Below are 24,479 nucleotides of genomic sequence, written 5' to 3'. Positions count from 1 at the left end.
GTTTTTCTTTGACTAAAACAAGTGCTACGGACGTTGAATTTGAGCATGAAATAATGCTTAGAATGGGGGAATATTGGTAAGACTTAGATTAATTTTCTTAACAAGAATAATATTTAAAAAATTATTTTATTCACATTAGACGATCATTAATAGGGCAATGTAACAAGTTAATGTCAACTAACTTTACACTAACAAAATTGTCAACCATAAAGTACTTTTTGGACTATGGTGAGAGTGAACACTAAACATGTGAAATGGGATGATGAATATATGTCAAGTTGGATTAAAATACAAATAAGTTTTTATTAAAAATGGCTCGACAAAAGACATATTAGTTTAGCAGGTCAGAGATCCCATTTAAAGCCTTATTAATGAAGGGTCTAATATGACCCTCTAACATAACCCAAACCCATTGCATAGCTCTAACTACGACCCACCAGGACAAGTTGATTTATCAAGAAAGATTTTCTTAATACTAAATTAACGATATTACCTCATGACTTTGCCAGATTAGTTATCGTCTACAACTGATATTTTTTGCTTCTTTTTAATTTGCTCTGCATAAATAATTTAATTCAATTTAAGTTTGTTGTTACTTTCATAAATTTTATCCTTAGATTATTATTATTCTTTTGGTTCATTTCCAATAATTAGAAGGAAAAACGGTTCCAAACAAATATAAGGGAAAATTTTTGCAAGTTATTACATGCTTTAATGATCTAAGAGCATACACAATGATTGTCCAACCCCATCTTGGTTATTGATTATTTTAATATTTTATCCATCTTCCACCTCACTTATAACCACTCTTATAACCATTTAATAACCAATGTATGCCAATAGTTAATCATAATATTTTGGTTATACATTTTCTCTCTCCTACTTTTACCCAACCCCACCACACAATTTATTACTTAAATTCTATTATTATTAAATAATGCATTTGGTAATAATCATTCAAAATTAATAATTATTTATTAGCATACATTAATTAGATAAAATCTCAAAAATTTAAAAATAATGCAATTTTGATATTAATTAGTACGTAATTAGTCGTTAATTAAGACACAAACAATAATTGTAACCCTACTACATTCCACAATAATAAAAATCATACATATATATTCTATTAGATGACAAAAGTCTTTGAAAGATAATAACGAACCGCGAACAAGTACAAACACAATGATATAATATTGCGATTACACATCTATTAATGCATATTATTGTCCCTACTTTGAACACCGAATTTGAGCCACATATGTTCAACTAAGTCTTTCTTCAATGTTTTATGCATAGCTTCATCACGAACACGTGCTCTATTAGACATGTAAGTTTCCAAACTTGCAATTCGGTTGTTGCTATTTTGGAACTGAAAAGGCTCTTCATTATTTTCATTACTTGAAGACGCATTTGTAGCTTGATCATATTCATTTGGATCGTAATACGTTTTATATGTATCTCTTTCATCCTCAACAATCATATTGTGCATAATAATACACGCTATCATTATTTTTCCTAACATTGATGCGTCACGAGCTAGTGCTGGATTCCGTATTATTGCAAAACGAGCTTGTAATACTCCAAAAGCACGCTCAACATCCTTTCGTTTAGCTTCTTGTACTTTGGCAAATAGACCTTCTTTTTCATTTTGTGGTAGTGATATTGTAGGAATGAATGCCGCCCATGTAGGATATATATCATCAGTGAGATAATATCCCATATTGTATGTGCGACCATTCACAACATAGTTAATAGAGGATGCACAACCTTCAAAAACATCATTAAACAATGGGGATCTATCAAGAACATTAATATCATTACGACTACCTGGTGTCCCAAAAAAGGCATGCCAGATCCAAAGATCATATGATGCCACAGCTTCCAAGATTAATGTGGGTTTACCTGGTCTTCCAGAAAACATACCTTTTAATCGAAGTGGACAGTTTTTCCACCTCCAATGCATACAATCAATAGAACCTAACATGCCAGAAAATCCACGACGTTCACCAATCCTTAGTAGTCTTACTAGATCTTCTTCATTGGGCTTTCGAAGGTATTCATCACTAAAGTAAGAGACTATTCCTTCCAAAAAATGCTGAAGTGAATCTCTTGCAAGAGATGCACTAATCCGAATGTAGTCATCCACAGAATCAGCGGAGGTGCCATAAGCTATTAGTCTCATAGCCGCGGTGCATTTTTGTAATGCAGAGGCACCAAATCTTCCTGTAGCATCTTGTCTTTGCTGGAAGAAGGGATGACGTTCTTCTAAAGTTTGCTTAATTCGGAGAAATATATGTTTGTTCATGCGAAATCTCCGACGGAATAATTGTGGAGGGAACACAGGATGGTCGGTAAAGTAGTCATTCCATAAACGACTGTGTCCATCCTCACGATCCCTTGGAAGGGGAACCCTTGGTGGCCTTGGCACTTAATTAAACATTTGATATACTTCAACTGGATTGGACATAAAAACTTCATCCATCATTCGATCGAACTGGCGATTGGCTTGCCTTCGTCTTTCATATCGTTGGGTTTGGCTATTTTCTGAATTGGAAGAGGAATTAGAAGAGTTGGAGCTATCGTCAGATGACATGTTTTTAAAACCAAATTAGATATGAGCATGGAAGGTAGAAGTATAATAGGGGGAAATGGATGGTTGTTCAAGGGAATCCCACTCTGATGTATCCATCTTGTAGAACGAGTGTTTATGATATGTAGTAATTTTTTTTGTCTTATATGGTAAATTTGAAGTCTTGCATGCATGCAATGATTCATAAAGTAGTTAATAATTTTTAAAAGTAATGGAGATGCATGCCTTTGCATTGTCACTATCACCTTAACATTGTTATGTACGTCAAAGCATAGTGATGCATGCTACTATTTCCTTTTCAGTGTTAAGTACATCAGTGAACAAAATTCACTATTACCTTTTCAGTGTTAAGTACATCAATGTCTAGTATTTAATATTTGCTTTTCAGTGTTGGGTACATCAAATACTTTACAGTGTAATGTAAACCATACACTAATACATTAGTCTAAGGGGAACAACTTCTTCAACAAAGTGTTCCTTAATTCTTGATCTTCCGAAGATAAGTTTGGCTTTGAATCGAGGTGTTTAAATAACTCCATATTAATTTTTCTTTGCTTCCTTGCTTCTTTCTCCCTTTCTAGTTGCAATCTTGTAAGTTCAACTTTATTTTCTGATTGCCTTATAAGGTTCATGTTCTGGGCAGTGTCTAACCATTGTTGCCATGCTCCACTTGGCATGTTTGGCACCTTGCTCTTTCCTTTATTTTTGTTAGATTCGTTGCTAGAAGGAAAGCCTGAATACCCGATATCACCACTGGTTGGTGTTTCTGGGTTTGATGAAGAGGAGTAGTTTCCAGCTTCATTGATACGAGATCTCTTTGAGTCACTTCCTTGAGTGGATGTCTTTTCCTTGCATTTTTTAACAACATCTTCACTTGGTTTCCATGCTTTATGTTGTTTTAAGATGTCCCAAACATGCTTTTCTTGAAAGGTTTTAGAGCATAATGAAGACTTTGTTTTGTCGTTAACATATATACTATATGCTAATTTCATAACATCTTCATCATTCATACCACTTCCCTTTTTTGATTCAGCATGAGCATGTGAGCCACAAAATTTAGAACATGAAGCATTAATCCTTCTCCAACGGTTTCTAAGTTGCTCCGTACCCCTCATTTTCAACAAATCTTCTCGTGTTACCCGATCAGTACCTTCTTCGAAACACCTTTGTTTGTATAGTCTAACATTATTATACATTTCCTCAATTTTCCTCCAAAAAACATCCCCCTTTTGGTTAGTGTTAGTTTTTTTATTTTGACTAACCTCAAGCCAAGCCTTCACAAGAACCACTTCTTCAGCTTTTGACCAAAAAATTTTCCTTCCATCTTGATTGCCTCATTCATTACCTCTTTCATTACCTTCGCCTTCTTCAACTTCTGGTTCATTTTCGTCATCTGATGCATTCGATGTGTATGAACAATGGAAACTCGGGAATGCACCATCACCTTGTGACATAGAAAAATGTTGAGACATGGGAAATGTTGAATCAATTTGAGAGATTTGAATATTTTCAAAAGATGGGATAACATTTGGAGAATTTGAATAATTAGGATTTTGTGGTGGTTGAAAAGGAAACGGAGTGAAAGTACTTGGATTTGAGAAATTGAGATTTTGTGAACCGTAATTCGAAAAATTTTGAAAATTTGTATCTAAATCTGAGTTGAGATCAATTGGAAGATTAGAATAGTAAGATTGAGGATTTGGATTATTTTGGGGCTGTGATGAGTTATGAGATTTTGTGGATTTTTTTTTCTGTTAGATTTTAGAATGTTCATCTTAACGCAATTTGCTAATAAGAAGAGTAATTTTCACTTAAAAAAAGTTGTTTCAAAATACTTCAATATTGGGCTCATTTTATAGAGAAAAATAAAATAGAGCCGTTCGTGTATTTTTTTTTTTAGAATTGTATTTTAAAAATTATGGCCGTTACAAAAATTACAACGGTTATAAATTCAGAGCAAATCTCAACGATTGATATTTGTATTAGGTGTCAAAATCTTAGCCATCCATGTCAACCAAAAAGCAAAAAAAAATTTGCATGACCATATACATAACCGGTTATTTGAATAACCTGGTTATTCAATTGATACCCCAATAATTTTTCTCTCCTCAATATTTTATTAATATTTTCATTTTCTCTTTCTTAATAACCACCCAAATAGTTAATGGCTGTGGGTACTTTAAGTAGGCAAAAAGTATGCATATTTTCAATTTCTAGAAAAACTTGGATCTATTACTTTACCTATTAACCTTAAAGAGTTAAAACAACACTGATAATCTCTAACAATAATACTTAATACATTGGAAAATTGAGATATTGGTTTAGATAGAAGAAATCATGAAGATAAGACTACATTACGCTAATATCATTTGCATAGATAAAATCATGAAGATAAGACTAGTTACGCCAATATCATTTAAATTAGATATGTGATCAGAAATTCATCGAGTTAGTTAGGTCCCTTTAATTGATTTTGACTCAATCATATAGTGAACAGAACTAATGATATGCTGTAATTAATGCCTCCGTTTTTTATTTCACTTTAAATCTTTCCATTTTAAGAGAGAGAAATTTAAAAAGGATTTTTGAAATATGTATTGAATATAATATATATTCACGTGTGATCTTATTAGATTTGTCTTGATATAAAGTTTTAAATATATAATTATACATACTTAAGAGACATCTTAACTTAAAATTTGCTTTGAAATGCGTGCTAGCAGTATAAAATAGAAAGGGGTAATTAATGTTTTATAAATTTAATTGATTTATGAGAGTATTTTGTAAACGGGTTTTTAGATGGCATCTGGCTTTGATAGTCTAAAAGGTGAAGTTTATATTAACCTTCAATAAAAATAAGATATATCTTTATTTAAGTATCATTAAGTGCTTTTAACCTATGTCGGCCCTTTGATAACATATAAAAATGAATTGAATTATAATTAGAATCTTTAAGGTGTGCAAAACTTCAAATAAAATCATCTTTATAAGCATTTTAAGAAAAAAAAAATCCATCAAAATAGTTTATACATACATAGGAGTATCTACTAAAACTTTTTCTCCATCATATTTGAAATGATAGATATTCATACAGTACAATATAATTTGATTTTAGTGGGATATATTTAGCGATATTTAATTTAAATGTCATTATTTCAAATATTATATAGTATATATAGAGGATTTAATGACATTTATTATACATTTTAGCAGCATAATAAAAAGTAAGTAAAGAATCAATATTAACATCTAGTCAAACAAGGAAACTAAATTGGATAATAATTAATTGCTAAAAACCACTATAGGTAAAATACAATCAAACAATTTGAAACTTTGGTCAAAATGTAGTTCTCCGCTATTTTGAATTGGAGTTAACAATACATTTAAAAAATCTCCCACAAACAAATTAAAGAAGATGCGTGGTATTTCAATTATAATAACATAAGATGTCCCAAGAGGTTGGTTATATCAATCATATTAGAAAAAATATTTATTTCCCATATATTATATTGTTTACAAAAATAGCTAATTGTATAATTTTGTACGTCTCCGTAATCATAACCAAGTATCATGCTAAAATATTTTATATCCCCTATCAACCTCTGCCTAACATCAACTAATTTAGCACATGGCTTGAGGCATGTTGATTAGGTCCTTCATTATCACTGATTTTTATACCAAGCTACCTTCACCATCATAATACACTACCTCGGTTTCTTAATTGTTTGTAAATACATTTTTACACCGTCTAATACAATTTTTATATATCAAGAGTCATACATAATTAAAATTATAAAATTTGATATCAAGAAAATATTTTATGTGATTCGATATATAGAACAAGATTTGAAAATAATTGTATTTTTCTCATATAATAACCTTAACAGGTAAAAAAATCATAAAATAATTAATAATGTAAAAGTTGAGTTGATTGTATCTAAAAAATGGAAAATTTATTGTTTTGAAAATGCGCTATTAAGAGTGGGTTATTAATAATGTTATTTAAATATTTATTTTCTATTATTAAGTTGACCTAGTCAATTTTTTATGGTGTGAAAAAATTATACTCCAATTTTTTACTTCAATAATCTTAAATTATATAAAATTATAGTAAAATCACTTATTAAATTATGCATATTGTGAAGTTATCATTAATATTTTCTATCATCAAATATAATTAAGTTATAATAATTTTTTTATTTTTCCAAGGATAAACTTGTGTATATATGATTATATTTTCATTAATGGATTAATTAAAGAGTCCAAATAGAAAATGTAGTTTCATGTTCTATGTTAATAAAAGTTAGCAAGAAATTAGGATTATCGTTAATTCGTTATGCATATTTCGGTAAGAATTTTGAAGGAAAAGAAAATGAATGCAAGAGAAGGAGAGAAAAGAGAAAGGAATAGAAGAAATATTAGAGGAAATATATTTAGGTTGTAAGGAAAAAAAAAAGGAAAGGATAAAGAAAAAAAAAGATTTTTCTTTTAAATTTTTTTAATTTAAAAAATATTTAGTTATTAATAAATTTAAAATACTTAATTCCTTTCAAATTCTTCCTTTCCAATTCTCCTTTCCTCCAAAATTTGTATCTAGAAAATTATATCCCTCCCTATTAATTTCCTATCAATTCTTTCAATCCAAATCTCTCCGCACCTACAATCACAATTTGGCCTACTTTGACCAACCCGCACCGCCTATTAATAAGCTATAACTATAATTAACAAATTGTAAACAATTTAAGCCTAATAAACCATTCAATTAAAACATACCATAAAAAATCTCTACCTATAATAACAAATAGCAAACAATTTAACCTATAAAATTGGCTTTTTAGGTTTCATCCTTTTCTATGGGATCTTCCTTTCATTTGCTTTTTCGCTCCAAATTGTAACAAAATAATGTTTTAATGCGTTAAGTCAAATAAGAGTAAAAAAGTGTTTTTAAGGATCATGGCTAGTCAAAAGATGACCTTTGACCCAATTATATTCATGACAAAATATGTGAAAACTGTTATTTGGATCGGAAGAATTCTTCATCATTATCATTATCATCATCACAATGAGTCCCACCCAAGGCAGGGTCTGGAGAGGGTGGGAAAGAAGGCAGACAAATACCTTCATCATGAGGAGGTCATGATCGAAAATAGTCCCTCAGCTCGAGTATCACCCGCCATATGAAGTCTGAAAAGCCTACAAAAGAAAAATAAACAGAAGGTAGAAAACACAGAACATACAAACACAACACCATCCACGAAAAGAAAACTAACCAAACAACAAGCAGACATAAAGACTAAGAAAAAAAAAATGCGAATGAGACTCACATACACAAATTTGGTGTCTCTTAACTACTCCTATCTTCAGTTAAGTTCTCCAAGAGATGTAACTCACCTAAATCCTTCCTAATTTATTCTTTCCATATTTTCTTAGGTTTTTATCGACTTTTTTTTACCATCAATTGTGATGCTTTCTACTCTTCTCACTAGTATGTCGCTAGCTTTCCTTTACACATGCCACCTCTATCTACTTCACGCAATTTTAGATAAATTGAAACCCCTAACCCTTCACTCTAATAACCTCATTCTTGATCCTATTCATCCTAGTGTGGCCTTACGTTCATCTCAGCATATGCATCTCCACAACTTCATCATCCTCGCATGCTTTTCTTAATGGGCCAATATTCCGTCCCATATAACAAGGCTGGACTCGCTGCTATCCGATAGAATTTACCTTTTAGTTGAGGCAAAAAATTCTTATCGCAAGCATCTCAATAGCTTCCCTTCAATTAAGTCACCTGACTTGTACTTGATGCATTACATCTTCATCTATCTCTCCATCGCTTTGGATAATTGAGCCTAAAAACTTGAACTTGGTTGAACTAGCAATCTCATTACCTCCCACAGTCACCTGTGTATCTCCCACTGTTCTTTGCCACTATAATTACTACTTAGGTACTTTGTTTTGGCGTGATTTATGTGCAATCCTTTTCCTTCAAGAGCTACTCTCCACTCCTCTAATTTCGCTTTGACTTCCTCTGGATGTTGCTACGAACACAATGTCATCAACAAATAACATGCACCAGGATACGATATCCCTGAAAGAACACTTCAGGTCTAGTTTAATCCATCTCTCATCAACTATATCTTTTAGCCTCCCTACCTTTTCAAATAATCTAGGGCAAGAAAATAAGCTTCTTTTATGTTGCTTTGTGTGACCAATTATAGAAAAAAAAAACATCCTCCTTTCTATTCACTATTATTGTTCCATTTGTCTTTGAAATTCTATTTATCAATCACTTTTAATTTATATTTTATTTTTAATCTATAAGATTATGTTGTTTGATTCATCTTAATGTACATTTAATTGATATCATCTTATTATACTTTTTACTCAGCCACAATTAAAAATATTTATGATTGAAATATTGCATTGTAAACAAACTAAAATAATACGAGACAATAATAGTGAATAAGATGAGTAGTATAATATTTCCTTAGGATAAACTAATTAATTTACTTAATAATACTCTTATAAGCATTATAAATAAACACTTTGATTAATAGTGGACATTCCAATTAATAAAACTGTATTTTAAAAAACTTCAATGGAAAGATGAATTCCATGAAAGAACGAAAGGTTTGGCTAAACATTTGAAAATGTGACACTATCATTTGTTGGAATAGAGACCATAGCGGCTCAACCTTAAAATGTGACATTATCCAATTTGCTTCTTATATATATTTTTTTTAATATTCAGATGATGAGAAATAAGATGAAAATGTTTCATCTCGATAGAAAGGATTTAGGCATCCTTATGTCAATGTGACTAATTCAAGGCTGGATTGAACCAGGGTTAAAATGCCTGAGGCTCACGGTATAGAAGAAAGAATACTATATAAATTGAAAGATTGAATAAAACAAGCTTTTTTATAAAAAAAAATTTCTAAAATAAGCTTCAAAAAATTTTAATTCACAAAATAAATGTCATCATGTATGAGCTTAAGGTTAGGTTTGTTTGCTGTTAAAATTTACCACGACTTTATTCGTTGTTAGTAATAGCGAACAAAGAGGGACAATTTCATAGCATTTGAAATGACAAAAAAAATTAAAAACAAAGCTCGTTGTTATGAACAGCAAGCAAACTATCTGGGAGTATTTTTTTGTCCCTTCAAATATTATGACATTGTTTTCCTTCTGGCTCAAACACGAAGACGTTTATTTTGAGAATTAAATTTTCCAAAGTTTATTTTGAGAATTATTTTTATTAAAAAAGCTTATTTTATTCAAGCTTTCAATTTATAAGGTATTATTTCTTCTATACCATTAGCCTCAGGCATTTTTAGTAATGTTCAATCCAGGCTTCAATTAGTCACATTGACACGAGGATGCCTAAATCCTTTCCATTGAGATGAAACATTTTCATCTTATTTTTCATCATCTGAATATCCGAAAAAAAAAAATCAAATTGGATAAACCATTCATGTTTCAACCAACATAATCAGATGATCGAAAAGCTAATAGAATAAAAAATGCATTGATTTATCGGTATTTTTTCAAGCACTGGCGATTATAAAACTAGGAAATCTAAGATGTGAAGTTAAATGTATAACAACGCCAATTAAATGTGGCAATTAAATAAAAAAGTGTTCATGCATCTATGGAAACTGATCAAAAATCATCATCCTCTTCTTCAGCAATATGCTTTGCCAGTTCCTGTTCTTGTTGCTGGCGTTCCCTCCTCTTCTCTGCGCTTTCCTTCTCCTTGTGCGAGTTAGGAGGGTAACGTAAAGCCCTTACAGCTTCGTTATGCATATTCAAACAAAAAGCGATTCTTGAGTCGAAAGCGGATTGCGGCTCAGTGGTGGAGTAAATGTCACCAGTCTCCTTTGAAAGCATCCATCCTTTTGCGTGATCCAGAGTTGCGTCAATTGCACCATCGCGGATCGCCTTAGCCACAATGCTCTCAGCATCAGCAACTGGATTTGGAGAATCTAATCTCAACTTTGTGGCTACATCTGCAAGCGAGATGCGGGAGTAGGAGATGCTAATATTTCTAAGTCCAGTCCTAATCACATTATGACGCAGACGGACAATCAAATTGTGAGTCCGGTCTTTATCAAAGGTAGAAGCAAATTTTTCAGTAACTCCTTTGAACAGCTCCAAGTCACCAATTCGAACCGCCTAGAAACTCACCATCAACACTTATGTCAGCAATAAAAGAAAAGACAGGAATCTACCTTAATCACAGGTTTAAACCGTGAAAATATGTGCAACAAAAACTCGCGTTCAAACACTCACATTCGTAAGCTCAAAGTACGGATGCAAGTCCTTTTCCATGCCTTTCTGCATAAAAATCGTCCGTTCAGGTATTTCCCCCAGCAGTAGCCTAACTATCACAGCCCATTTGTTGCACTGAATCCTGAAGCCACGGGCTGCAACAGGTGCTTTCCTAGCAGCCTGAAGAAGGCTCTCCTTTGCATCTGTATACTCCAATTGAATCGTCTGGATCTTTCCAACATAAAAGAGGTGACGGCAATGCTGCAACAGCAACCATTATATAACAAAAAAAACAAGTTAGTAGTCAGTGGAAAACAAGACAGCAACAGATAAATTTCATATTTTTACCAGAACCTGACTGAAGAAATACACAGAACCTATACTACTCTGAGTCTCCAACTCATAGTTTATTACTGCCCAAAACATAAAGCAAAAAATGACCCAATAAATAAGGCCAAGAGAACAGAATGAGATACCTTCAAGAATTATCATCAAATCTCAAGTTTTCAGATTGAATTATCCTGATTAGATCAAACCTACTTTGTTCCAGTCTGAGACCGCACATAGGGCAACAAGAAAAACAAGGCATATGCTCAAATTATTCACCAATATGAAACGGACAAATCAGCATAAAAGTATGTCACCTTAAACTGCACTTGGGTGGGAGTCACTAAATAGCATTCAGTTGATAGAATGACTATTGTGGTGGCTTAGTACTAATATATTCATGAATTTCTCCGTTTTCTTACCAAAAAAAAAGGACCTTTCTCCTAGTAACGAAAATATTATACATTTAATACCTCTAATGTTGTTTACCTCAACCTCAAGCCAAATATTGTGCCAACACCTATGGACATAGGTATATGAGTAATAAGCATAAATGTGTATCAATTTAACATAGAAATATAGAAAGTTGAAACTTAGGGGATTTAATATGAGACGGAGAAGACTAAAGGTAACTTGAAGGGAAAGAGTGGGAAGAGGCATGAAGGATTTAGACTCAACATATTGAGATGGTAGAAAATCAAAATACCAAAAACCTCAAGTGCACGCCCACTAGAACTAATCTATTAGTTCATGTAACAAACCCCAATCTTTTGGGATTAATGCTTTGACATTATTGATATAAGGTTCCAAATTTAAACCTTGGTCAATGCCACCATAAAAACACAGTCACCCAGTAAGGTTCCTAAGTTTCATTGTTAATGAGACACAAAGTATGTGAGATAGAGATTGTTGGAATTGCAACATAGTCATAAGAGGGTAATTCAAGGGGGGTCACTGGTTTGATTTGCAAAGATAGCTAATGGAAAATGAATTGATGAGGTAAAGTGGAAGTGTGCTAATGATTGGGTAGTTCAATTGAGTGGAGAAAAAGAATGACATAAGACACAGTATGGAGGCCGGTAGCTAGGTAGTCAAAAAAATGGAGACAAAAGATAAATAAGGGGCTATATTTGTTTTAATTTATGATTTCCCACATTACATTAGGGTTGTAATTAAGTTTTAAAAGTATAATATTCTTATATTCAACAGCTAACTATATAATTGAAAGCATGTTTAGTTGTTTATAACTTTACATAGGCCAATTTTGAGAAGGAAATGAAGGATTTAAAAGCTCTATTTTCTATCTCTTCACATTTAAGTTGTTTTGAATACACTTCGGTATGTAGGGTGGGTTTATATTCTTTTCCAATGGAAATAAAGTGGAATTTGGATTCTAAACCCAAGGGTTTGGATGGAATAACATTAACAAACACATACCTAAACCAATTGTTTGGTTTATTTAAATTAAAGAGTAAAAACGTCATATCTCCACCCTAATTTTCTCTCCACTCAGCCACCATCTTTTTAGCTTGAACCACAAAATTGCATCAAATGCAGCAATGAGTTCAACAAATCTAGCAAACTCATGTATTGAAATGAACTTATAACCCTTTACTCATGAGTCACAGACTCAACATTCGTGAAGATTCTCAATTGGCAATTTGACCATTGCAACAAAGATACGGAATGTTATTTAGAACATAAAAATGAAATTTCCCTTCTAACTCCTCTCAAGCCCTCAACCTCGCAAGCCAAAAACTAGTAAATATCTCATCTTCACTAAAGATTAAGGATAAGATGATGGTAGGCGGCGGAGAATGGCAAGGTGGACATGATAATAGAGGAACAAGGTTTGTTGAATATGATAACGGTAGAAAAGTGTTTTAATGAGTGTGATGATGCAAAATATCAAAAAAATGATTTTTTTTTCATAAAAAATAAATACTTCAAAATTCAAAACAAAAATCTTATTCCAAAGGTATGGTTTTTAAAACACACATTAGCCACTAAGGTGTGAGAACGACATACCTTCAAATTTTGACAAAGTGGCTCCTTAAGTTCAATTTTCTAAATCGACAAACTAAGCTAAGTTTGAAATGATTCTAAACCTATACGTAATACAAACAAATGAACCAAACGCCCCTCCCCAGATTACTACTACTGGTAATTAATTCATTACACTATCAGTAAACCATTAAGTGAAGTAGGATAATGTAGAACATGATTGATATTAAATCTCCCCACGCAACCAGTAAAGTAAATCCTTTCATTGAAAAATTACTCATAGATTTTCGATTGGAAGAAAACCCTTGTAGTAAAGATATCATGCTCCAAACCGAAAAAGATGAAAACCACTTCTTATCATGCATCACAACCATATCATAAGAGTTTGAGTTTACTTTAACATATAGGACGCATTGAACGCAAAATCATTTGCATTCACCATAATATACATTTCGTGACCATCACTGTGATCATGACAGAAAGTGTATTTTTGCAATATGCAACAAATGCATAAAATACTTTTACTTAGACTCCATCTAGTTGTATTATTTTACAATAGTCATCAATCCAAATATATGCACATCTAGTAGATCTCTAGCTCTTTTGATGCCCACAAATTGCTAGTGTTCACCTTAATAGTGCTATTGATGCACTCAACTATTTTCTTTAGCAGTTGCTACGGTTTTGATAAGTATTTTCAATCATGTATAGTCGATTTGTCAAAGCTTGCAGCGCACGAATAGCGGAGATGAACAATGCTTCCTATAAGGTGAACTTTTCTTCTATAGGAATGGCTTGAAAAGGATTAGCTAGTTGGAAAATTTTGTTAGGGTTTTGCCCAGTTGGATTTATGACCTTTTCTTTGGTAGGTATATAAAATTTTTTTGTAAAAAAAATCATTTAGCTCTTAGCTACACAAGCATACAATAAATTTCCAAAGACAACAACTTTTCACCAAGATATCTGAATTCCATAAGGTTCTATTGGGGAATATGGAATCAATTTCAATTCCTAGTAATTTTCGAAATTAAAATCCCAACTTTAAATTCCAAGATCTAGTTTGGTAAACACTAAAACTTGTAAATCCATGGTTGTCTTGAAAATGGAAGAATTTTCCGACCCTCCTCTTCCATCACAACCTTTACTTGTATTATCAACAATGCAACATTTCACGATACCACTTATGTCTCCCTTGGCACGTTCCCTTCAATTCATCAAGGGCACCATCCAATTTGCCACCACTACATTGCCTACCTCTTACCATCATTCACTACAATAGAAAAAACCAACAAATGGAAAAAGTAATCTCGTAACTCATAATCATTTTACCCAAAAAAACTCTTGTTTTCTGACCATTAACTCCGACATTCAAGTATTAACAAATGAATTCAACAATATAAGGTTTAGCTTGTTTGCTAATTATCATATACTAGTAATTGAGTTTTTAACAATGGCAGATGTACCTCCATATTAGAGAACCAATTTGGATATCTACAATAAATCAATTCATCTTATGAGTTAAATGATGGAATACTATAGGGCCAGAAAAAGGGACTTGCACAAGGTTTTTATTAACTAGGCAAGGTTTTAATTAACTAGGAAAAAGCATATGACAAGGTACTAATACAAATACTTTGGTGGGCAATGAGAAGGAAGGTTGTTCCCAAGAAATACATTAATATAGTACAACATATATATCAAGAAGTAAAAAATACAAGTGTTAGGACATGTAAAGGGGCAATAACAAATTTTTCCGATCACAATTGGCTTTCATCAAGACTTCGCACTAAGCCCCTTTGTTTCCGCAACGATCCTAAATGAGATAACTTGATCGATACAAGAAGTTTGCCGATGATATTGTTTGGTAGATGAGACTATGGAGGGGTAAATGTTAATTAGAATGATGGAGACAAAAGTTGTTGTCACGACGTTTAAATTTAAGTCGGAGTAAGACAGAATACATGGAGTGTAACTTTAACACAAATGAGATAACAAAGGCACCATAAAATTAGAAAAGAAGAAATCACTCAAAGTGGATGCTGCAAATACCTTGGGTCTATATTTCAGAGTAGTGAAGACACCCAACAAGATGTGACCCATAGAATTAGAGCGTGGATCGCAAAATTAGAAAGCAACTACTCGAATATTATGTGATCGAAGCTGCGTTCTAAAAACTGTGCCCGAGGCACACCTAGGTGTGAGGCGCAACAAGGCGCCGGTACAAACGCCTCCACGAGTCCAAGCGTAGGGCACTCTAGAAGGCGAAGGAAAAACGCACCTTTGCTGCACCTCAAACGCCACTTGCATCTCGTCTCATGCACCTGTGGGTGATCTATTTTGTTTGCAAAAATAATACTTCGGGTAATTAAAAACATAGCTTTTCCCTAATATTTCTGAAGCATAATACTTTACTTGCTTTTGGAAAATAAAAATTTACCCCCTTTTTAACCTTAAAATTCGAAGAGAGAAAGCTTTGGGTTTTCATCTTCTTCACCTCTACGCCTAGTCCTTTCTTGCTCTGGCCGACTTCAACCATGTTATCTCTCCTTTCTTCTTCTCCTTTCTTCTTTTCTTTTCTTCTTCTCTATTCTTTTTTTCTCTCTGATACTCTTAATTGAAGAGAGAGAAAATATTTCTTTATTTATTTGTTTTCTTATTATTCTCGCCTTTCAGTTTTGGTAATCTATTCCCCCTTTTTATACTAGTTCGATCCCCCTACCTATTGTTTTGATTGTTTTGTTCATATGTGTTTTATTCAACTATTTATTTATGTGTGTATGACAGTATGAGTTTATTTATATAAGTTGTTACTTGTTAAAATGTAAACGACTGATAATTTAGCGCTTAATTATATTAGTTGCTCCTTGTTAAAAAGTTAGTTGATTGAAAATTTAGTGTTATTTTAGTAATTCGTATGAAATAGATTAAGAAATAGTTACTATTTAGCGATTTAGCTGTTTAATTTTTCTTATCATTGCATAATAGTTATAAATTATAATGATCACTTACTTAATCATATAATGAAATTGTTTGCTTGTCATACAAAAAACCCACGCAACTTGGAAAAAAAAAAACTTCTGGCCCTCGATTTGCCTCGCACCTCTTAAAATTAAGGATTGAAGTGTGCCCTTGAAGTTAAAGGGCAAGTTTTATCAAGCGACCGTAAGACTAGCGCTACAATATGGAATAGAATGTTGGATTTTATGAAAGGATCATGGTAAAAGTACGGTAATAGCGAAAATGCAAACGTTCCGATGGATGAGTGGGCAAACCTTGAGAGATATAATTCTAAACAAAGATAGAAGAAAGGGTTTAGGAGTTGCTAATATTGAGATTAAGATGAAAGAGAATCACTTAAGATGGTTTAAAAATGTACAAAGACATGGTATTAGCAAACCGATAAAGAAGAAAGAAAGTTGGAGCTAATGAGACTTATAAAGAGGGCAAGGAAGACCAAAGATCACTTGGAAGATATAAGTGGAGAAGAAAATAAAGGATCCAGGCTTACAAATCAAGATGATAGAAAATCGAAATGAATGGAGTCTAATTTATGTGGACTACCATTGAAAGTTTGAAACTGATATATTGGCCTTATGTAGCCGATCCCAATCTTTTGGATTAAGGCTTGTTGTGAAAAATGGCTAAAGAGGAGGGAGAATTAGACTCAACGTAAGCAAGGAAAGAAATGTGGTGTGTGTGCTAGTAAAAGGATGTGTGACATGAAAAGAAGCATTTGCGACAAGGATGCATAAATTGAGAGACTATAGGAATTGGAAATGACGAGGTTGAGTAAGCATTTAAAATTTTTTATGTTGAGTTGTAGTAATGGATGGTGGAATCGGACCACATCTAGATGTGCAATTGAAATCTATGTTGCCAAACATGCACAACACCACATGACCAAAACATAATGAAATACCCACAAATGCAATAAAGATAGAGGCAATAACCTTTTTCTTTTCCAAAACAAGCCATAAGAACCTTCTTAATTGACAAGACATCAATATAGATTGAAATATTCAAACACAATGTGGTAACTGAAAACCATGTTAAATGACCAATCATAGTTAAAATACAGCTATACCCAAATTAGATTATACTATATCATGGTAAGATGTTGCTAGTATGATTAGAATTTGGTTGTAGAGGAGGATTACCTGCTGATTAGAGTGAGCCCCAAAACTTGGTGCCCTAGACCTAAGCTTTTCAGCTTGATCATATAAATTGTAATGCAAGTAATTTCGAAGCAACAAATTCAGAAGTGTTTCCTGCAGTATATACAAAATATAAGCTACCATTCTGGTGTGCAAAGGTAAAAGGAATACCATCTCAAAATTCAAAAAGCTAAAATATAATAGGATACAAACCTGACCAAGCTCATCATGATTCAAGGTTGCCAAACGGTGTAGAGTAAGTAGTTCACTGGAAGAAAAAGGTATCAACTTAGAGAATTATAGCAGAAGTATCAACAAATCCGAAACCTCGAATTGTTAACTGCTTCATAGTCACATTATTAATAAAATTAAATTACTCCAATAGATGAGCAGCATCTAAACCTACCCACGGATTTCAGCAAGATCACCAGTAAGCTCATAACTAAGTGAATAGAAGGAATACAACTTTGATGCTAGAACATCTGCAACCCTTCTTTTTAATGACTTCAATCGAACAATGCTTGCACAAGCACAAGACTTAGCCTAAAGATTGTCAAAATTAGTAGGATATCAAATAGCCCAACGTAAAGATTAACACACATGGACAACCAAAACACACCTCATTGTACAATTTTTGATCAATAAGAAACAATAATACAATCAAGTAACAGTAGATTTCCAGCTCTGGTATAGTACTCTTCCCAAAAGATTGGACAACAGATGTAGCAGTGTCAACTTCCATCTCATGTTCACCTCCCTACAACCAATGTCAAGAATGTGAAATGAGATTTCCATGTCAAAAGAGAGAATAGAAGATGCAAGCAGTATTTTGATAGCTAAAATGGCATGTAATTCATAAGTGTTATAGTAACTAGTGTTCCCCCTCTTTATCAACTTTTTTAAGCTTCCCCTCTTTATCAACTTTTTTAAGCTTCCTACTTACAATTGTACAATATAGATATCAACAAAAGCCAAAGTATGACAAACCATCAGCAGAAAATATACCAACAAAAAACCTCATGTTTGGAGGATGATCTATTTATCTTTCAAATGTAGTTACAAGCCTACAAATATTAACATTGGTATTGGAGCATATTAATGGATGTAGGGAAAATATGAGTTGTGATTCTTCCTAATGATCAATCATTTGAAGCTAGCTTAACTAACTGGTCTAATTAAAAGAACAATTGAAAGAAAAGGATAAAAACTTCCTACTTTTCCAAGTCTTGGACATGTGGAAGGTTGTTAGACACCTTTCACATGTCTACCCTTTGACTTGGTGTTCTTTTGACTTTTGTTCAAAGTTGCCCTTGAAGATAGAAACTAGCTTGATTAACGCCATTGATTGGGAAATGGTCGTGTCTTCAAATCTTGGACTCGAGTGCTGTTGAACTTCAATGAAGTCGAATCTATCATCTTGGTCGAAAGGCTTCAATTTGTGGGCTTGGATTGTATTTGAAGCCAACTCCTTGCCTTTAAACTCTATTCGAGAAATACTTCATTTGGGTTTGGTTACTCACACGCCATCCCTGCTTTCTTTTCTAATTGGACTTTCAACTAATCTTTTGGACTTTGATGCTACCTTGGACGTTTGACTTGTCCTTCTCTAAGCCTGTTCTCTTCTCTTTTAATCACAGACTAGAATACAAGACCCTTTAAATCAAATTAAGAAGGCCTAACTTCTACTTTTAAATAAGACATTCTTAAATAGCCACAAACGGTTTTATTGACAATAATAATAGATATATAACCTTAAAACATAAAATAAAATAACTTAATCAGGAATTCAACTAAACACCAAATTTTTATTAAATTGACCGCAACAACATCGTCCTTCACATTCATCATCCATGTGTAGATCTTCCAATATGAAACACAACTTAGAAGAATCTTCATTGTAGGGAATACTTACATCGTTCAGGAACAAAAACTTCATTTGATGGGGTCCTTTTAAAAAAATATAAAGATGGTAATGGGTCAAGTGTGGGTCGGGTACAACTCTAACCACACCTCGAACCCAGACCCATATTTTTTGTGGACCCATACCTAAACCTTCGAGTTGACCTACCCATGCCGCATCTAATGGATCTAGAGTTCTAAACGAGAGCTAAATGGATCTTAAATTAATTATCACAAATTCTTAAATAAGAAGGTCTAACGGTGAGACCATATTGGCTGACCCAATATACACTTACTGTCTTAAAGTGATTACTTTTAATCTTAAATTGATCATTTACAATTTTTAAGTAGTCATTTTAATAGTCTTAGAGTGATTAGTTATAACTTTAAAGTAATAACTTATAATATTAAAATGATTAATTAAAAACGGTTAATTATATGAATTTGTCTCATGGTGAAACGGTATTATAAAAACTAGATGTTTAATTACTCATAATAAAACCCTTTTTACTTTTTAAAGGTTTCATTAGGACTAAAATGGGTCTATAAGTTATTTATAAGTCTAAATTGAGTGCAAAAAATATAGAAATATGATTGTGCCATAGGTCAGGTTTCGGTCTTAATTGGGTCTACAGAGTGTCGGGGTCGGAAGACCATAGACCAGACATAACCCATTTATTTAATTTGGAGCTGAACCTAAAATTAGGGTCTGGTCGGTTCCGATAGGGTCTTGAATCAATGATCATCCCTAATTGTTGATTGAAACAATTTTTTTCATTGGAGCTATACGCAGAACAAAATTCAGGCGGCGGCAAACTAGGGTTTCGAAGATGTTTCCGAAATGGTATTCGACAATAAGTTTCCATAGCAGGATTCAGTGGGAAGTTTACAGTATTGAATTCTCGTAAATAGGGATGAACAAGGCTAAACTTCTCAATACTTTACGAAACACTAGTTCACATAATAAATGATGACTCCTTAAGATAATTTCAGTATTAATCGTACAATCTTTTGCTTATCAACAAATGCCAAATAAAAAGTAAAACATAAAAACACCCTAGTAACACCAAAAGAACAAAACATGAAAAATCACATAAAGTAATCCATGAATGTACCTTTGGAAGAAAAGCAGAGATTCTTCCATGAGCTTCAGAACCAGAAGAAAGAGCATAATCAAGGAATAAATTGAGCACACGAGCAGTGAGCTTTCGACGAATCGCAAACGTAAGACGAATTGCCCGGGAAATACGACGATTTTCCTTAGTGTAAGACCCCGTCTCCAACAAAGATCCAATTTCCTTTAAATCTACAACAAATCAAATTAAAGCGAACAAAATTTAAAACCCTAGAAATTGGAGAAAATCGGGTAGTGAGAAAACGATTGATTGAAGAAATTAGTGCATACGCTTCAAAGTGGGTGGATCAGAAGAGGAGAGAGAATTTGAGTGAGGTTGAGTATCCTTCATTTCCACATCTTGCGTCATTTTTATGGACTTGTGACTGAAATTGAATGAAGTTGTTTATTGCCGAAATTGAAGAAATGTGGATGAACTTGATAATATAAACCCTAAATTAAGATGATTTGGGGAAATTGGTTAGGATTTTGAGTGAGGATTATTTGGTTAGCTACAAGGAGTAAGGGAGTTGAAGTTCGTTTTCGTTTGCTACAAGAAGCTCCAGATTCCAATCAACAAAAAAACATGAGAAATTTCAAAGGATAACGTTGACTTGTTCGATTTTCTACCTACTAATCAAAGTTTTTTGTAAAATTTATGAAAACGACGATGTATTAGAGTTCGAACAATGTGTTTCAAACTCCAATATTGCCAAGATTGAGTGTATGAAGTTTAGTGAAAAACAAATTACGCTATCAATGATATCAAAGTTTGTAGGAGAAAGTAAAGCAATAAAACGACACAAAGATTTAACGAGGTTCACCCAACTTAGGCTACGTCCTCCGGTGTGTAGTATCTCTTATATTATCAAAAAGGAGTTCAAAGAACTCTCAAATATGAAGAATTACAATAGAGAAGAGCAAAAAGGAGTTCAAAGAACTCTCAAATATGAAGAATTACAATAGAGAAGAGATATAGGCTAGTGTTTGGCTTGGGGTGTATTTTGTGGATGATTACAATGTGAATGAGAGCTCTATATTTATGGGAGAGATCACACTAAATAACATTAAGTACATTAAAGCTATGAATAAATGATAATGAAACATCTCCAAGAAAGTCAAAAACAGCATCTTAGGAGCATCAGAGACGTCGCTCGACCAAAGCAGAGGCTCGCTCGGTCGAGCGACCTGGTCGAGCGGACTACAGGAAGTTTCTGGTTTCATTCTGAAGCTCGCTCGACCCATTCTGAAGCTCGCTCGGTCGAGCGAGCTGGTCGAACGGCACTTCAGAGGGCTTCTGACATTATTGCTCGACTTGCATAGTAGAGCATCTTAAACCTTTGAACTTCTTCATTAGGTCCCATAACTCCCATGAATAACTCATACTTCATTACCTCATTAATCCATGCTTTAATCATCATCATAAACCACAAATATTAAGACAAAATTTAATACACCCATTCATGACATACTTATGGGATTCCATCCCAAGAGTCACCATATGAAAGCACCTATCATATGTACACTCAAGTCACACCATTCATAACAATTTATATGATAATTATAAAGTTTATCTAAGTGAAACTTTGTGACCTTTTTTATTAAGAAAAATATTTGAAAATTGTGTAATAGTATCTAAAAGATTACATTTTTCATAATTCTCTAATTTTAATTTCCCAAATTTTCTAATTTTCCAAAATCTAATTCACTAACCCCAATTTTTCAATTTCAACAATTAAACTAAGTAAAAGAAATAAAATTAACTCATCAATTAATTGAAATTGACCCAAAAAGAATTCAAATTAACAATTAAAATTCAACAATCAAAATTGATGTAGTAACAAATCAAAATTCGATCAACAACAGTTTATTGACGAAAAATTGTAGCAAAAGAATCGAAATTGGCCAAAAAAACATTCGAAATTCATCCACTAACAATTGAAATTCTTGTATTAAGTTACTCACTTTTATTGCTTGCTAAACCAACTGAAATTCTTGTAACCTTGGAAATATTGGGTTATGGTTGACCAATACCTTCAATTGAATGCTCGAAATTTTTGTCAAATTTTAAGAAATTAGGGAATTAAGGTTAGAAAATTAGTGGTTGTGAAACTAGAGAAATTGGGGAATAAGGGTTAGGAATTTAGAGGAATAGTGATCTTTTGGATAATTTACGATATATTGAATCTCATAAACATGACTTCCTTACTAATAGATGGTTTCAAAATATTTTTTTAGTAAAAAAGGTCACGGAGGTTTAATTAGGTAAACCTCAGGATTACCGCATGAATTTTAATAAAACTTTGGTTACCAAGTGGAAACCCAATACTTTAAGGTTATCACGTGGAATTTCCTATATTTTTAATCTCGTGATATCCCTAAAAATCTCTCAAAGAAATTCTATTAAAATAATGTTATTACAAATGTGTTACAAGTAAAAGTATGAAATGCAACACTATTTGTAATCCCCTTGAAGATTAGTTATGGAACTCCTCTAATCACGAGAAGGACACCACAAAGATTAGGTTGCGACAACTAATTCAAGTCGCTTGAAAACTTGATTTTAATAGATTGCGTGCGAACACTTGATAACCGGCTTCTAGCACGTCGTTAATACTAAAAGCCTAGTTATACAAACAATATTTATAATCATCCTAATACTACTACAACGAGTGTAATGGTAAGTCGGGGGCCGAACCACAAGGACAAGGGATGCTAGACTAAAGACTTGGTGTGGGAAGGTTATATGGAAGATTGGTTGGTGGGTGAACTTAACTAATAACAAGAATAAAAAGCGAAGCTCAACAATGAAAGACAAGAGGGGAGTAGACTATGTCCACCCCAGGATGGTCTATTGGAAATAAAGATAAGATAGGTCAAGGGAGTTCGAACGATAATCAATCAAGACACTTTAGATATCGAGAGGAAGTTGGTGACCTTATAAACCACACGAACGACCTATAATCGCCCTATGTCTCTCTAGGAGTGGCAAGACAAGATTCGAATCGAATATCTATCAATAACCATCATCAACCTCAACCTTAATCCTTAACATTGAAGACAAGACCAAACCTAGGGTTTCTCTAGCCTAACACCCCTAAAGAAACTATTCTAACATACTAGAGGCAAAAGCAATGAACAAGGAAAGTATTAAAATAATGGAAGAACATGAAAGCATTAAATCTAAACTAAGAAAGCATCAAATGAAAGCATTAAAGGGAAACAATAGCAGAAAGCAATAGAGGAAAGTAATAAAGACATCAAAGCATTAAAGAAATAAACTTACATGAATAAAGTGACATGAATATAGAGAAAGCATAAATGAAGAACATTAAATCTAATCTAGGGTTTAAAACTAAGAAAAGAAATAAATGTTTGATGTTCTAAAGTGAGGCATAAGAGCTCTCACAATAGGCATGGGGTTTATTCAGATACAAGGGGTATTTATAAGCTAAGGAACAAAAGGGGTAAAAAGCCCTAAAAGCCCTCGAAGTTTGGTTTGCGAAGAAAAGAAGTTCCGCAGTCTGGGGCTTGAATTTGGCCGAATTGAAGGTGCATTCGCCCGCATGGGAGCTCATTCGACCGAATGGAGGTGCAATCGGTCTTTCCAGCAAGTCCAAGCACGTTTCTTTGAGTTCCAAAAGCCATTCGCCCGAATCCTGTCTTGGTTCGCCCGAAGCTTCAGCCATTCGCCCGAATGGAGTTGTGGCTCGGCCGAATGGGTTCTTTCCTTGGCCTATTTTCGTCTTTTGAAGCTTTGGATGCCTTCCGGACTTTACGGGGACCTTAAGGAAGACTTGGAATGCTTGGGAAAGCTTCGGTACGCGTGTGTAATCTTCGATCAAAGCATCTAAGTCTCGTACGCAACGTAAAATACCTTGAAAACTTTGAAAATACCTGAAATTACCTCAAAACACCATGGAGACAAGAGCAAGGTAAAATCATGCGTAAAGTGTGCAAAAAGCATTCTAGAACGCGAGACTCGACACTACAATGAGGAGATAAATTTACACTAAAAACGAGCACATCAACACTTTCCTTATGTAATATGTCTCCCACAAGGTGCTTAAGATAGAAGAAATTCGCAATGAGATACAATCTATCACAATAA

General features: G+C 33.3%; 3 protein-coding genes across 3 annotated transcripts; all 3 read right to left on the bottom strand.

Annotated features, from left to right (window-relative positions):
- Positions 1 to 1,213: 1,213 nt before the first annotated feature.
- Positions 1,214 to 2,596, bottom strand: LOC130798885 (uncharacterized). Its single transcript, XM_057661982.1, has 2 exons — positions 2,514 to 2,596; positions 1,214 to 2,423 (listed from the first exon to the last, which is right to left on the bottom strand). The coding sequence occupies exons 1-2, from the start codon at positions 2,594 to 2,596 to the stop codon at positions 1,214 to 1,216; spliced, it is 1,293 nt and encodes a 430-aa protein (XP_057517965.1).
- A 437-nt stretch (positions 2,597 to 3,033) lies between these two features.
- Positions 3,034 to 3,789, bottom strand: LOC130798884 (glutathione S-transferase T2-like). The gene has a single exon (XM_057661981.1). The coding sequence runs from the start codon at positions 3,787 to 3,789 to the stop codon at positions 3,034 to 3,036; it is 756 nt and encodes a 251-aa protein (XP_057517964.1).
- A 6,307-nt stretch (positions 3,790 to 10,096) lies between these two features.
- LOC130797508 (probable 26S proteasome non-ATPase regulatory subunit 3) lies at positions 10,097 to 20,971 on the bottom strand. Its single transcript, XM_057660113.1, has 8 exons — positions 20,660 to 20,971; positions 20,370 to 20,560; positions 17,975 to 18,112; positions 17,762 to 17,898; positions 17,569 to 17,623; positions 17,359 to 17,469; positions 10,892 to 11,131; positions 10,097 to 10,774 (listed from the first exon to the last, which is right to left on the bottom strand). Exons 1-8 carry the CDS (start codon positions 20,736 to 20,738, stop codon positions 10,262 to 10,264), a joined length of 1,464 nt encoding a protein of 487 aa, XP_057516096.1. The 5' UTR covers positions 20,739 to 20,971; the 3' UTR covers positions 10,097 to 10,261.
- Between the last annotated feature and the right edge of the window lie 3,508 nt (positions 20,972 to 24,479).

This window comes from Amaranthus tricolor, chromosome 13, assembly GCF_026212465.1.
Source record: "Amaranthus tricolor cultivar Red isolate AtriRed21 chromosome 13, ASM2621246v1, whole genome shotgun sequence".
Taxonomy (NCBI): domain Eukaryota; kingdom Viridiplantae; phylum Streptophyta; class Magnoliopsida; order Caryophyllales; family Amaranthaceae; genus Amaranthus; species Amaranthus tricolor.
Note: the sequence above shows the minus strand (reverse complement) of the source record. Positions and strands in the feature narration are given on the sequence as shown.